The sequence below is a fragment of the Geotrypetes seraphini genome, chromosome 8 (genome assembly GCF_902459505.1).
Source record: "Geotrypetes seraphini chromosome 8, aGeoSer1.1, whole genome shotgun sequence".
NCBI lineage: Eukaryota > Metazoa > Chordata > Amphibia > Gymnophiona > Dermophiidae > Geotrypetes > Geotrypetes seraphini.
The window spans coordinates 165,958,910-165,973,317 of record NC_047091.1 but is presented as its reverse complement, the minus strand read 5'-3'; the positions used below and the strand labels follow the sequence as shown (position 1 = coordinate 165,973,317).

Genomic DNA, 14,408 nt, shown 5'->3' with positions numbered 1-14,408 from the left:
CAAGTCCTACTGCTGCTTCTTGTGATCTTGGGCAAGTCACTTAGGCCCAAATTCTGTAACCAGCGCCTATAGTTAGGCACCTATTTTGGCCGTAGGCGCCCAACTAGATAGGCGCCTATCTAAATTGAATAACAAGCTCAATTAAGCTTTTTAATCAGCCCTGATTGAAACATAGGCGCCTATCAAGAAAGCGCAATTCTATAACAAGGCGCCTCTAAAAATTTAGGTGGCCTTCAAAAAAAAAAATAGGCGCTATGCATGTTTGGCGTGGGCGTAGCTAAGTTAGGCGCCTTGTTGCAGAATCGCTGCTCTTAATCTAACTTTTAGTTGTGCCTAGAACTGGCCTGTTTCTTGGGCGCCTCCAAAATAGGTTCCGCTTAGCGATTCATTAAACAGCACCCAATTTTACTTGAATCGTGCTGAACAGTGCCTAATTAGGTGCTTCTTATAGAATTTGCCCTTTAACCCTTCATTGCTTCAGCTTCAAACTTAGATTGCGAGCCCTCTGGGGACAGGAAGAGAACTAGGGCCTGAATGTAACCCATCTTGAGTTACTACAGGAAAAGGTGCAAACTAAACCAAACTTTAAGTTTATATACTGCATTCTCTCCATAAATTATAGAGCTTGGCACGGTTTACAAGAGCTTAATATAAGGAAGGAACAGCATAATGGGGTTGGAGGTTGAGTATAGGGGGAAAGAGAGCATTACATTTTTGTGAATAGCCTAGTTTTCAGATGCTTTCGGAATAGTTGGAAGGAGCCCAAATTCCGTAGTGGGGCAGTAAGGTTGTTCCAAAGCCCTGTGATTCTGAAGAAAAGAGATTTCCCTAATTTTCCCGCATAGAGGATACCTTTTAGCGAGGGGAAGGATAGTTTAAGTTTTTGGGTGGATCTGTGGTATCAGGACTTGAGGAGTTCCAAGATAGTGGAATTAGGGGGGGGGGGGAACATGCCGTGAAGGATCTTAAAAGCTAGGCAGGCACATTTAAAGTGAACCCTGGAAATTACTGGAAGCCAGTGAAGTTTGCACAGAAGTGGGGAGACATGATCAAATTTACTTTTTGCGAAGATCAACTTGGCCGCAGTGTTCTGAATTCAATGAAGTCTTTGGAGACTTTTTGTAGTTAGACTTAAATAGATGGAATTACAGTAGTCTAGTCTGGAGAGGATAATAGATTGTACATACATAATAGGTGGGAGAATACTAGATTTTCCAAAGGTCTCTTGGAACAAAACTGTCACCGCACAAGGCCTAGTTATTGATCTTCCTTTTGTCTTTAGTCTTAAAGCTCATCTTTTGGAACATCACTGGGAGTACATTAAGCATGCTGAAGAGTTGGAGTATTGCAAGCAACAGATAGCCAGCCGCTGAAAGATAAGTAATATTTTGTTTATCTTTCTTATACGGTACCATCTTTATAAGTATTTGGCGATATCACCCCCTTACTGACCCTATTGAGAATAGTCAAAATGAGTAAAGTTAAAAGAGTTGAAGGGTGCTATGATGTCCTGAAGTCCAAGCTGGTGGGGTCTGCTGCTCCTACACCTAAAGCTTGTTGGCTTTTTTCACTGAGCACTTCTAATCAATTATTATTTTTTCTTTTTTGGTTGTTAAAATCAATTCTCCGTGATACGAAGTCATTGAATGTCCTACATTAGGGCATAAATCTTTTCCTATTCTCAGGATTCCAAAAGCCAGCTTACCTAATAAGCATAAAGTATGGCTTCCTTCAAGACAAACGCACACATCTTTGCATTGTTCTTCACGACTCAAAAACAAGATAAATTTACGAAAGAGATCTTGGGATTCTATTACTGACAGCCCCTGAAAGAAAAAGAGAGTGATATTTCTTTTATGTTATCCTAAGGACAATTAAACACCATGTTTAATATTACTATCCAGACTTGGGTAGAACTGCCAGAAGGAATAAGGGAGAATTGTGCAAGACTAGGCGATGCCTAGGATAACCACTCTAAGGAAAAGTGGCAAAAATGCTGCTGCAGTCACAGTAGATCAGGGGTGTCAAAGTCCCTCCTTGAGGGCCGCAATCAAGTTGGGTTTTCAGGATTTCCTCAATTAATATGCATGAGATCTATTTGCATGCACTGCTTTCATTGTATGCTAATAGATTTCATGCATATTCATTGGGAAAATCCTGAAAACCCGACTGGATTTCAGCCCTCAAGGAGGGACTTTGACACCCCTGCAGTAGATCCTGACAGCCACGCAAACGTGAAAGAGCCATTAGCCTATACTTTTTCTTACCAGGAGGGCAGAGACTGCCTGATATTCAAAATTTAATTTAGCCTGCCTTTGACCAGTTAAATCGCTTGGTCGGGCTAGCTCAGGGGTGGGCAACTCCGGTCTGCGAGATCCAGAATCCAGTCAAATTTTCAGGATTTCCCCAATGAATATGCATGAGATCTATTTGCATGCACAGCCTTCAATGCATATTTATTGGAGAAATCCTGAAAACCCGAGATCTATTAGCATACAATGAAAGCAGTGCATGCAAATAGTTCTCATGCATATTAATATTAATCAGACGCACAGGTTGTTTCAACTTTGGAAAAATGTCGAAGTCTGGTGGACTCATGTCTGGACTGTAGGGAGCATGAGGTAACACCTCCCAGCTGTATTCCTGTAGTTTTTCAATGACGAGTGGAGAGTTCCATCTTCCCTGTGACCAAAAAAAGTTCGATGAGCTCAATCAAAAGTCAAACAAATGATGATTTTTGCTTATGATCATGAAAGCATCATCATCCCAGACAAAGTTCCATGTGGAAGAATGATCACAGCAATGTATTATTTGCGATTTTTTGCGAAAAATGCACAAAACCTGACCTCAGTTGCTTTTGGCTGGGCCACTCATTCTTCACGACAACGCTCGCCCACACATAGGGAATGTCGTCACTGAAAAACTACGCAAATACGGCTGGGAGGTGTTACCTCATGCTCCCTACAGTCCAGACATGAGTCCATCAGACTTCAACCTTTTTCCAAAGTTGAAACAACCTATGCGTGGACATCGTTTTGCATCTCTGGAAGAGCTTTCTTCTGCCGGTACCCGAGCCATTTGGCAACTGAATAAAAATGGTGTCTTGGATGGAATAATGAAGCTTCCCGGACGTTGGGACTCGGTCATTACAAAGCAGGGAGACTATATTGAAGAACTGTAAAGAAGTACTTGAAAAAAAAAATAAAACATGTAAATTTAAAAAAAATAAAATAGTGTGCATTATTTATGAAATGACCCTCGTAGATAGATAGAGATAGAGAGAAAGAGAGAGAGAGAGAGAGAATGTGAGTGTGTGTGTTATACACACAAATGTGTGTATATTATACACAAAAACAACGAAGCTGAATGCTTAAAAGTACAGTATCCAATTCTTTATTTTTACAGAATTATTCTTGGATGGTGTTGAGCCAACTATGAGTGTCAATGTTAACTTTAATTATCAAAATCTCATTGTGGTGGGGGTGAAGATTAATGGGGGGAGGGGAGAAGGTAGAAGACTTACCTGTGGGCACCTTATACCCTAGTGACCCTAAGGGAGAAACTATTTAAATATAATCAACATGTCAAAGTACAGCTCAGTAATTAAAGGTGGCTTCTTACCTCAGGTGACAGAGCAGAGAGATGAGATATTATAGCTGGCACCGACATGACGTGGATTAAAAACAATCGCAGCAAATTGTCAGAAAAGTGAGCAGCAATCACAGGACTAAAAAGACAGGCAAATAACACAATGATGGCTTTAAAAAGGGTAGCCGTGTTAATCTGATGTAGCAAAATTCACATGTAGCCCTTTCAGACTAACCAATTTATGAAGGCCTGTGCTTTGGAGGACCAGAATCCACTTCGTCAATTCTACTTATTACATGATGGATTTCTGGCAATGCAGGAAGTTGAGTCTAACAATTCTTCTTGAGCTGACCTTAAGGGCCATGCAGACGAATATAAACTAACCCCCATATAGCGCAAGATAAACAAGGCTAACAACTCAGTAGGACTCTTGCTTCGGTTGGCAGTCAGGGCAGGCTCTTCAAACAGCTAGAGATAGGAGCCACATTATATGGTTCCCAAAGCCACAAACAACGGCAGGAAGTTATCAAAGTGCAGTAAAAGGTGAGTTTTTATTGCACATTGATTTACCATAGAAGTCACCACAGGCTGATGACTTCTGTGGAAAATGAACATTGATGCTTGCAAGCTATATATGCATAGAGCATTATTCCAGCATCCCAGCAGCATTGGGATTCAAAGCTATGGCCTGATGCTCTCAGGCCACATTTTAAAGCAGGGGTGTCAAAGTCCCTCCTCAAGGACCGCAATCCAGTCAGGTTTTCAGGATTGCCCCAATGAATATGTATGATATCTATTTGCATGCACTGCTTTCAATGTATGCTAATAGATCTCCTGCATATTCATTGGGGAAATCCCAAAAACCCAACTGGATTGCGGCCCTCGAGGAAGGACTTTGACACCCCTGTCTTAAAAGGGACCACGGTGTTGTCCCATTACCCCAGACCCCAAATCTGAATCCCCAATTCCACTGACCTGGATCCCTCCAATCATCAACCCATGCCCAAAAGCTCCTCCCCTCCCCCCCGCCCCAACTCCTAAGATCCTAGCGGAACGTCTCTGGTAGTTTTGTGGGTCCCCAGTCACTCCTGCCCTTGCCAGTGCCCTCTGACAAAATAGCACCCCTACCGATTGTCTCAAGTACTACTACTGGGGGAGGGGCACCATTTTGTCAGAAGACACTGTCAAGGGCAAGAGTGACTGGGGTTTGCTCCTCCCACTAAACCACCAGGGACTTTCCAGAGGATCATGGATATAGGTGGAGGGGGGGGGGGTAGGAGGGACACCATGGCCCTTTCAAGTTCTTGCCCAAGAACGTTTGGCCATAGCTTTGAAGTCAATCTCTCTGGATGGTAAAATAACCCAGCTCTTATTTTTCTGGCTATACTACGGCTTGCAGTGTGAACTTGGTACAGCAAGCTACGTACCGTATAGCATTTACATAATAAGGAGATATTAGATTGTACCTGCTACAGTAATTTGCTTTTATTTAGTCCCTTCGAACTGGCCTAGAGAAAACTGATGGGTTGTGCATTTACCAACAGGTGGAGACTAAGAACTCTGATTCTTGAGTGAGCCAATAAGTATTACTACTACTTATCATTTCTATAGTGTTGCTAGATATACCCTGTACAGCCCCTAATAGAATCAGTAAGAGCCTGGGCAGATTAGATGGACCATTTGGCCTTTATCTACCATCATGTTTCTATGTTTCAAAGCCAGAACGAGAGAACAGCTTTGCATTTGCGCTACTGTCCATCTCTATACAGTTGCCCCCCCCCCCCTTCCCCCCACACACACATACATTCACAACCGGACTGGTGTTTTAACCTAGAGTTTTGCCTGCTCCAAGTGCGTCAATATTGATTATTTATTTATTTATTTATTTATTTACTGTATGTTTAACTTTCAGAAGTTTTTTTCACCCAATTAAACGGCATGAAAAATTCTTGAATTGACAAAGTCAACCAACCACTTCCCACAGAGCAGAAAAAAACAAAGAAAGAATCAAATTGCACTGCACTGGTAGCATCACAAAAATCACTGAGCGGGGTCTGTGTCGGTCCAGAGGCACTAAAGGAAAGCAAATTAGCAGGTAAGATCTAATTTTTCCTTCCTTAGCGTCCCTCTGGACCAGCCCAGAGAAAACTGATGGAAGTAGCAGAGCAGTCCAAAAAAACAGAGGGATGGCAAACCACGAAAGTCAAATTAAAAGTGCAAGGTACTATTTAGGGATGGGAACCAAAAGCCCTGCAGAAAGAACATGCTGCCCAAATACTGTGGTCCATAGAAAACTGATAGGAAGTAGCAAATTAGTACCATTTGGGGATAGGAACCAAAACGCCCCAAAGAAAGAACATGCTGCCCAAAAAACACATCCTTTCAACCTTGTACATTGTAATGACAAATAAAAGAATGCAAAGACCACCAAACCACTGCTCGACTATGGAGGAACTAGTGAATACTTAGCCCAGGAAGAAGCTTGATCTCTAATGGAAATCATCCAAATTCCCTCTGGAATTGAATAACCAGCAAGAATGTATGCAGAAGAAATTGTCTCCTAGCTTTAGACACTGCCAGACCCTTAAAATCGCCCCCTAAAGAACAGATGATCTGAACGCCAAAACTGCTTTGTCCTGATGAAAAACGGATGAAATCTGAATGAGTAGCTAAGGATTTACCTTTAATCTTGCCCCTGAAACAAGCCAGAGCTGCCACCTGAACCTTAAGTGATGACAACGTCAAACCTTTGTCAAAGCAATCATGAACAAAGTCCAGAATCTGAGCCATTGAGGCATGTAAAGCAGCCATTCTATGTGTCTCATACCAGTCTTTGAAAATTCTCCACATTCACACACAGACCAGAGAGGTAGAACAACACTGATAAAGCATAGCAGCAATGACTCTCAAAGAATATCCTTTAGCCTGGCCCTTTCAAGAGTAAGAATAAGACAAAATCGACCCAGATCCTGCATGGATACTGGAACCTGGGTCAACAGATCCTCTGAGACAGGAAGCTTCAGTAGCTGGTCAACAACGAAGCACATCAAATTTGCATATCATTGCCTCCGGGGCCACCTTGATCATCAGCCTGCTGTGTGCTTCCACTCTTTGGACGACATGACCCAACAGAGGCCAAGGGAAGAACATGCAGCACCGATCCCCTCCAAGCTTAAATAGAAACATAGAAATAGACGGCAGATAAGGGCCACGGCCCATCCAGTCTGCCCACCCTAATGTCCCTCCCCTACCTTTGCCCTGTGAATAGATCCCATGTGCCGATCCCATTTGGCCTTAAAATCAGGCACACTGCTGGCCTCAATCACCTGCAGTAGAAGACTATTCCAACGATCAACCACCCTTTCAGTGAAAAAGAATTTCCTGGTGTCACCTCGTAGTTTCCCGCCCCTGATTTTCCATGGATGCCCTCTTGTTGTCGTGGGGCCCCTGAAAAAGAAGATATCTTCCTCCGTCTCGATGCGGCCCGTAAGATACTTGAACGTCTCGATCATGTCCCCCCTCTCCCTGCGCTCCTCGAGCGAGTAAAGCTGCAATTTGTCAAGCCTTTCTTCGTATGGGAGATCCTTGAGTCCCGAGACCATCCGGGTGGCCATTCTCTGCACTGACTCCAGCCTCAGTACATCCTTTCGATAATGCGGAAGTCAGTATGATAGGTGATGTACCAAAGCAGTGTCAGTCTAGGGTGGGACAGATGAGCCTGCCTGCAAGACCGAGGAACCAAAAGCGGTGTCCCCCGAGCCACCAAGTTCAACCTGTAGAATTTCATAAAAGTATGGATAGTACAAGAAGTAGTTGCTCTACAGATCTCTTTGGGCAGAACTGCCCGGGTCTCCACCCATGAAGATGTCACACTTCTAGTTGAATGAGCTTTGAGAGAAATCGGAGGCTGTTTACCACAGTCAATGTATGTTGATGAAATGTCATGCAAATCCATCTGGCAACAGATGCTTTGGTAGCTGGTCTGCCTCGTCTTGACTTACTGGTTAGAACAAAAAGATGATCAGAAAAGTGAAAGTCATTGGTCCTTTCCAGAGAGTGGAGTAAAATCCAACAAAGGTTCAGCCTCTGTAATATCTTGCTTAGCTGAACCCATAGAATGAAAAGCAAGTAAACAAACTTCTTAGTTAATGTGAAAAGCAGTAACAACCTTCTGTAGAAAGGAAGGTACCATGCACAAATAAATTCCAGCCGCTGCAATCCTGAGATATGGCTCCCTGCACAACAGTGTTTGCAATTCCAAGTCTTTTCTCGCTGAGACTATTGCAACCAGAAAGACTAGTCTTCATCATGAGATCCAGAAGGAACGCCTCTTGAAGAGGCTCATACAGAGCTTTACTGAGGCCCTTCAAAACGATGTTAAGATTCCATGATGGAAAAGACTGACATATCGGGGGACTTCCTTAAAAATCTGGTTACAACTGGTTGAGATGCCAGTGATACTTTTTACACTCAAAGCTCGAAAACAGGAGAGGCCTACCACCTGTAATCTGCCATGGTGGAAACACACAAAGCAACCTGTTTTCCAGCCACAGCTAAACCAACACGTCCAAACCTGCGCAACCAGGTTCAGCCCTGCGGCTGTAGAATGATCCACTTTCCTGATTTTGGCTGAGGCTATCAAATCCATCACCGGTCTTTCACAGCATTGCACAATGAATTTGAAAGCTTTTTGAGAAAGCATCTATTCTCCTAGATCCAGGGTCTGTCGGTTGAGAAAATCTGCAAGCTGTAGTTCCTCGCTGTCCCTATCCAGGGAAGCTAAAGTTGGAGATCACTGGGACATAAGCGCTCTCACCAAGGGAACTACTTCCAAGGTCGCTGCCATCACCCCCAGAACCTGGAGATAATGCCAGGCTGTGGGATTCAACATCACTAAGAAGGTCTATAATCTGTTTCCAGAGCTTCTGTTTGCATGGCTCGGGAAGAAAGACATGGACCTCCGCAGTGTTGAAGCAGATTCCCAGATATTCCAGGCACTGGGTTGGTTCCAACTCATCTTCTGCAGGAGATCTACGACTTTACTGTCTAAACTAAACTTTAAGTTTGTATACCGCATCCTCTCCAGAATCGTAGAGTTCGGCACGGTTTACAGGAATTGGTATAGAAAAGGAACTCCAATGAAGGGTTATAGGACTTAGTATAGAGAATGTTTAGAGGGACTTAGTATATCGAAGAGGGAGGAAGTATTACATTTTTGAGAATAGCCAAGTTTTCAGATGTTTTCGGAAGTGTTGGAGGGAGCTCAGATTCTGAAGTGGGGTAATAAGGTTATTCCAGAGCTCTGTCTATTCTCCTTCCCACTTTGATGTGGCTCTGATCAGCCAATCATCCAACCATGGGTGCACCTAGATTCCTATCCTGTGGAGGTGAGCAGCAACCACCACCATACATAACATAACATAACTTCGTATTTCTATACCACATAACCATGAGTTCAATGCGGTTTACAAAAGTTACATGCGGCACTTTCAGTACTGCCATTTACAGACTTTAGGTCTAGAATAGGTCTCCAGTCTTTGGTGCCTTTCTTGGGCACTATGAAGTATATGGATTAACTGCCGGCGCCCGATTCTTTGTTGGGGACTGGTTCTATGGTGTGTATTAGAGAATGCCAAACTTTGCCCCTGTCCCCGCAAACTCAAGTGCCCCTCTCGCGAGCTCAGTCCCCTTCCACACCTTGTCCCCCGTCCCCGCAAACTCTGTCTAATCCCATCCACACAAGCCTTGAATAGTTATGATTTTTTATTGAAATCATTTTATTAAAGTATAAAAATAAACGGGTACAAGTGTATTGATTTTTCACTTCACTCCATCAAAAATTTTAAAAAGACTAGGGGACGCTCGATTAAGTTAAAACCAATAGGAGGAAATATTTTTGTACTCAACAAATAGTTAAGCTCTGGAATGCATTGCCAGAGGTTGTGGTAAGAGCGGATAGTCCATAGTCCATAGTCTGTTATTAAGAAAGACATGGGGGAAAGGTCCATAGTCCGTTATTGAGAAGTCCATAGTCCATTATTGAGAAAGATATGGGAAAGCCACTGCTTGACCTGGATCAGTAGCATGGAATCTTGTTATTCCTTGGGTTTTAACCAGGTACTAGGGACCTGGATTGGCCACCATGAGAACGGGCTACTGGGCTTGATGTTCTATACAATTGTCATTTTATAAATCACAAATAATACAGAACAAGAATCAACAAAACTCCTGTCTCCTCTCCCTTCCCCTCCCCCTCACAAATATAGAAACATAGAAACATGATGGCAGACAAAGGCCAAATGGCCCATCCGCGGTAACCATTATCTCTTCCTCTCTCTAAGAGATCCCACGTATCTATCCCACGCTTTTTTGAATTCAGACACAGTCTCCACCATCTCTTCCGAGAGACTGTTCCACACATCTACCACCCTTTCTGTAGATAAGTATTTCCTTAGATTACTCCTGATCCTATCACCTCTTAATGTCATCCTATGCCCTCTCATTCCAGAGCTTCCTTTCAAATAAAAGAGACACGACTCATGTCCCCTCCACTATCAAGAAAACTGAACAAGCCAAATTACTACATAATGCCACACAGAAAAATTATGCTAACACACTACTTCAGTGACACATGGCAGGAATAGTGTTAGGGGAGTGCAACTAGGGTAACTGTCCCCTAGCTAGAGAAAGCCCTAAACAGAGCAGATCAGCATACCTTTTCTGGGTTCGCTTGCAAAAGGAAAAACTGAAGAGGAAGCTATACTCCACTGGGAAGGAGGAGGAGCTGAAAGATGTGATTGACACCCTTCTGCAAGTGGTTCGCGAGCATGGATTGATCACCAATGTACGGACTCCTGTGTATATGTAACAGAATACACAGTAGCACAAGTGTGTTCAGGGAGAATTTCAACTGAGGTAACACTAAGAGAGTGAAGCTGAAATGTCTCATTAAGAAATATTTAAATGAATGTTAGTAACAGCTAGCACTGCCTTACCGTAATGCAAGAGAAAATATAGCAGTTAAAGTGCCTTTGGAGAAGGATGGTCTGGATCGGGCCAAGCCATTTGTTAGCAAAATCTGTAAAGAAAGTTTGTGATTACTGCTGTGGAATGACAGGAACTTTATCTTCCTTGATCTGCAGTGAAATCTGGAGATCATGTCTAAATTTCAGTGAGAGTCAATGAGCAAATCAATCACTTTCCCCCATACTTGAAGCTAGATATCAAGAATTCTTTGACTGCTGGAAGAGACTGAATCAGTTCTTCTAATAGCGCTGAATAAATCTATTTATTATTTATTGGGATTTATTTACCACCTTTATTTATTTGTTCTATTTCCTATACCATTCTCCCAGGGGAGCTCAGAACAGTTTACAAGAATTTATTCAGGTACTCAAGAATTTTCCCTGTCTGTCCTGGTGGACTTACAATCTATCTAATGTACCTTGGGCAATGGGGGATTAAGTGACTTGCCCAGGGTCACAAAGAGCAGCGTGGGTTTGAACCCACAACCTCAGGGTGCTTTGGCTTTAGCTTTAACCACTGTGCCACTCTAGAAATCAAAATGTAGTAAAAGTGAGCCAAGTATAGGACAATCAAGCCATTGTGACATCACTGATGAGGTTGGCTCTTAGGCATTGGTGGAATGAGGCATTATGATGTCACAATACCAGCTCTGGTTATCAGAGACTGAAACTTTTCACACTATTTATTCATTCAATTTTCTATACTGTTCTCCCAGGGGAGCTCAGAATGGTTTACATGCATTTATTCAGGTACTCAAGCATTTTTCCCTGTCTGACCCAGTGGCCTCACAACCTGTCTATGGGTGGATTAAGTAACTTACCCAGGGTCACAAGGAGCAGCATGGGTTTGAACCCACAACCTCAGGGTGCTGAGGCTGCAGCTTTAACCACTGCGCCACACTCTCCCCTCAAAAAATAGTCTTTACAGTACTAATAACAAAGTATACTACCAGGTCAGCATGTGCTAAATCCACTAGTAGTAAGCTACTCCCACTGCATAAAATGGGACCTGATATAAATAATGCCCATTAAACAGTCTTAATGCGTAGTAAAGTAATAGTGTCTTTTAGTAAACGTCACCCTTTCTTAATACTTCTGGGGAAATAAAACAAAAATGCAAAAGTCAAACACAGACTTATCCATAACAGTATCCCTGTACCTTAAGATGTCATAACAAAAGCTGAAGGTCTCTACATCTTCTGAACATAAAGTTATAAACACAGAAATCCAATACTGACTTGATAATGGAGGAAACAAGATTCTTTGTGGATTGAGAGTCAGAACTTTTACTAAACAAACACGAGATGTTGTCACATGGGAGTTTTTTAAGATCTCACTTTATTAAAATACTTATACAGTATTCATGGTTTGGGAATTGCGGACTCAGTCATTCGCGGTATTTTCTGACTGCCTCTTCCGGTCAGAAAATACAGGAAATGACCGAGTCCACGAATCAGCCTTCTGCACAGCCAATTCCTCCTCCTTTCCCCCCTCCCCCCATCAACCTTCTGCACAGCCAATTCCTCCTCCTTTCCCCCTCCCCCCGTCAACCTTCTGCACAGCCAAACCGTCTGCCAGCCTAAATATTGAGAGTTTTTAGCACCTGCCGCCGCCCCTTCAGCCCTTTCCCGCCTCCAATTCGTTCCTAAACCACGTTCATGGTTTTTCAAAATTTGCGGGTGCTCCTGGAACGGAACCCCCGTAAATTTTGGGGGAGTATCGTATACTAACTATACAGCACCAAAGTTTGCTCAAAGCAGTTTACATAAAATCAGACTCATAAAATTAAAACACCCAGTATTTCATCTGAGGAAGAGATCTACTGGATGAGTACACAATCCCTGAATAATTCTTTTATGTAAGAGTAGGGTTACCAGATTTACCTAGCCCTGCCCAGTTCCACTCATCCTCACCCTATTATGCCCCAGCCCCGCCCACAATCCCGGCCCAGCCCCCCGCTGCCTGCTCTTGTTAGGCAGGAGAGCACCCATGTATGCGCGGGTGCAACGCAACGAAGTCTCGTACACGTGACATCATCGCATGGCATCCATGCATGCGCAGATGCCCTCCTGCCCGGCGGCAATTTGTTGGAAGCTTTTCAAAACCCGGACAAAGTGCCGGGTTTTGAAAAGCCATCCGGACCCCCGGACATGTTCTTAAAAGGAGGACATTTCTGTGGAAATCCGGACGTCTGGTAACCCTATGTAAGGGTCATGAGCAGAGCCACAAACATCTAGACTGGAATCAGGTGAGGTAGAAGGCAACTGCCCCATAATACAGGCCAGCTGAGTGGAGCATTCTCTAGTTCATCAGAACCAAAATTCACTGGTTTTAATTTTTATGCTGGTACCATAAGACATCTTAACTGTTCTCATTAAATGCCCATGATTTTAATTTCTGGTGGAATTTGTTGTGTCACCTATATAGAATGGAAAGATTACTGGCAGTACAGAATGGAAATTATAAAAATTTTATAAAAATATGGGAGCCATTAACATCTTTTTGTCATGATTAAATGCCATTTTTCTATTAATTATACACCACTTAGTGTTGGGAGGGGGGAGGGTTTCTATTGGAGGGTTTATGATCTTACAATTAATAATGGGCTTAGAGGGAGGGTGGGGGGAGGGTTGCTTTTATATTTATAAAGTATACTGATAAGATGTTCAAGTGGTCTATTAATATTGTTAATATGAATTTTGTACACTTGTCGAAAGCTTAAAAATGAATAAAGAATTAAAAAAAAAAAAAAAAAATGTCCATGATGGAACAAGAGGATGTGAGGAAACAAAAACAAAAACAGATGTTCTCCTTCACGTCGATGTCTGTCACAAAGCCACAGGTAATCAAACTTATAATAATCATTGTGCCTGATTTAAAATGATTTGAGAGGCTCCTGGCCATTTAAAACAGTTGTCCAGGGATAATCGAGCATATTCAGTGGCACTTAACTAAGGCCCGGATTCTCTAAAGGGTGCCGTATCGGTGGCCACCCAAAAAGCGGCCGCCGACTGTGTGTCAATCAGGCAATGGCGCCCTATAGAGAATTGCGCCTCCAAGAACGATAAGCTGTGGAAATGTAGGCCAGGGGTTTCCGGTGCCTATCTTTGCCGTGAATGGCGCCTATGTAGACGTTTTAGGCCACCTAAAACCACTTACGGTGTCAGCCACACCCATAGTGGCATTAGGCGGCCTAAAGCACCTATGTAGGTGCGATTCCAGCACCGATTTTTTTAGGCACTGGTAGGCACCTTGAAACTGAATTAAAAACATTGTTTGAATGGCGTTTTTAACCGAGTTTGGGTGCCTAAAAAAAATCAGCGCCGGTTAGGGAATCTGGCCCCAAGTGTCAACATTAAGCACTTATCCGGCTAAGGCAGGGGTGTCCAATGTCGGTCCTCGAGGGCCGCAATCCAGTCGGGTTTTCAGGATTTCCCCAATGAATATGCATTGAAAGCAGTGCATGCACATAGATCTCATGCATATTCATTGGGGAAATCCTGAAAACCCGACTGGATTGCGGCCCTCGAGGACTGACATTGGACACCCCTGGGCTAAGGTAACTGCAAAACAAAACCTATAAAAGAAAATCCTATCTTTATGCGATACTCCACAGCCATTTAAGTGCCAAATATCACACTTGACTGGCTATGTTTTCACCACCCCCACAAACTCGGAAATTCAACGCTGAAGCCTGGACACTACACGGCAATGAATTTCCAGGGATAACTCTGGTGGTGGTCAGCAAAAACACCGACTGCTGCTGGCTGAATATTGAGCCCGCTATAATAAATA

The 14,408-nt window shown here is 43.2% G+C and overlaps 1 protein-coding gene across 4 annotated transcripts in view; it reads right to left on the bottom strand.

Annotated features, from left to right (window-relative positions):
- The window catches only part of UBE3B (ubiquitin protein ligase E3B), a 122,174-nt gene that overhangs the window by 76,242 nt on the left and 31,524 nt on the right, over positions 1-14,408 (bottom strand). For all 4 annotated transcript variants that reach the window (XM_033955671.1, XM_033955674.1, XM_033955672.1 and 1 more), the window contains 3 exons: positions 10,584-10,666; positions 3,622-3,727; positions 1,706-1,826 (listed from right to left, as the gene is read on the bottom strand). In XM_033955671.1, the coding sequence (XP_033811562.1) occupies positions 1,706-1,826; positions 3,622-3,727; positions 10,584-10,666 (310 nt within the window). The remainder of the gene's footprint in view (positions 1-1,705; positions 1,827-3,621; positions 3,728-10,583; positions 10,667-14,408) is intronic.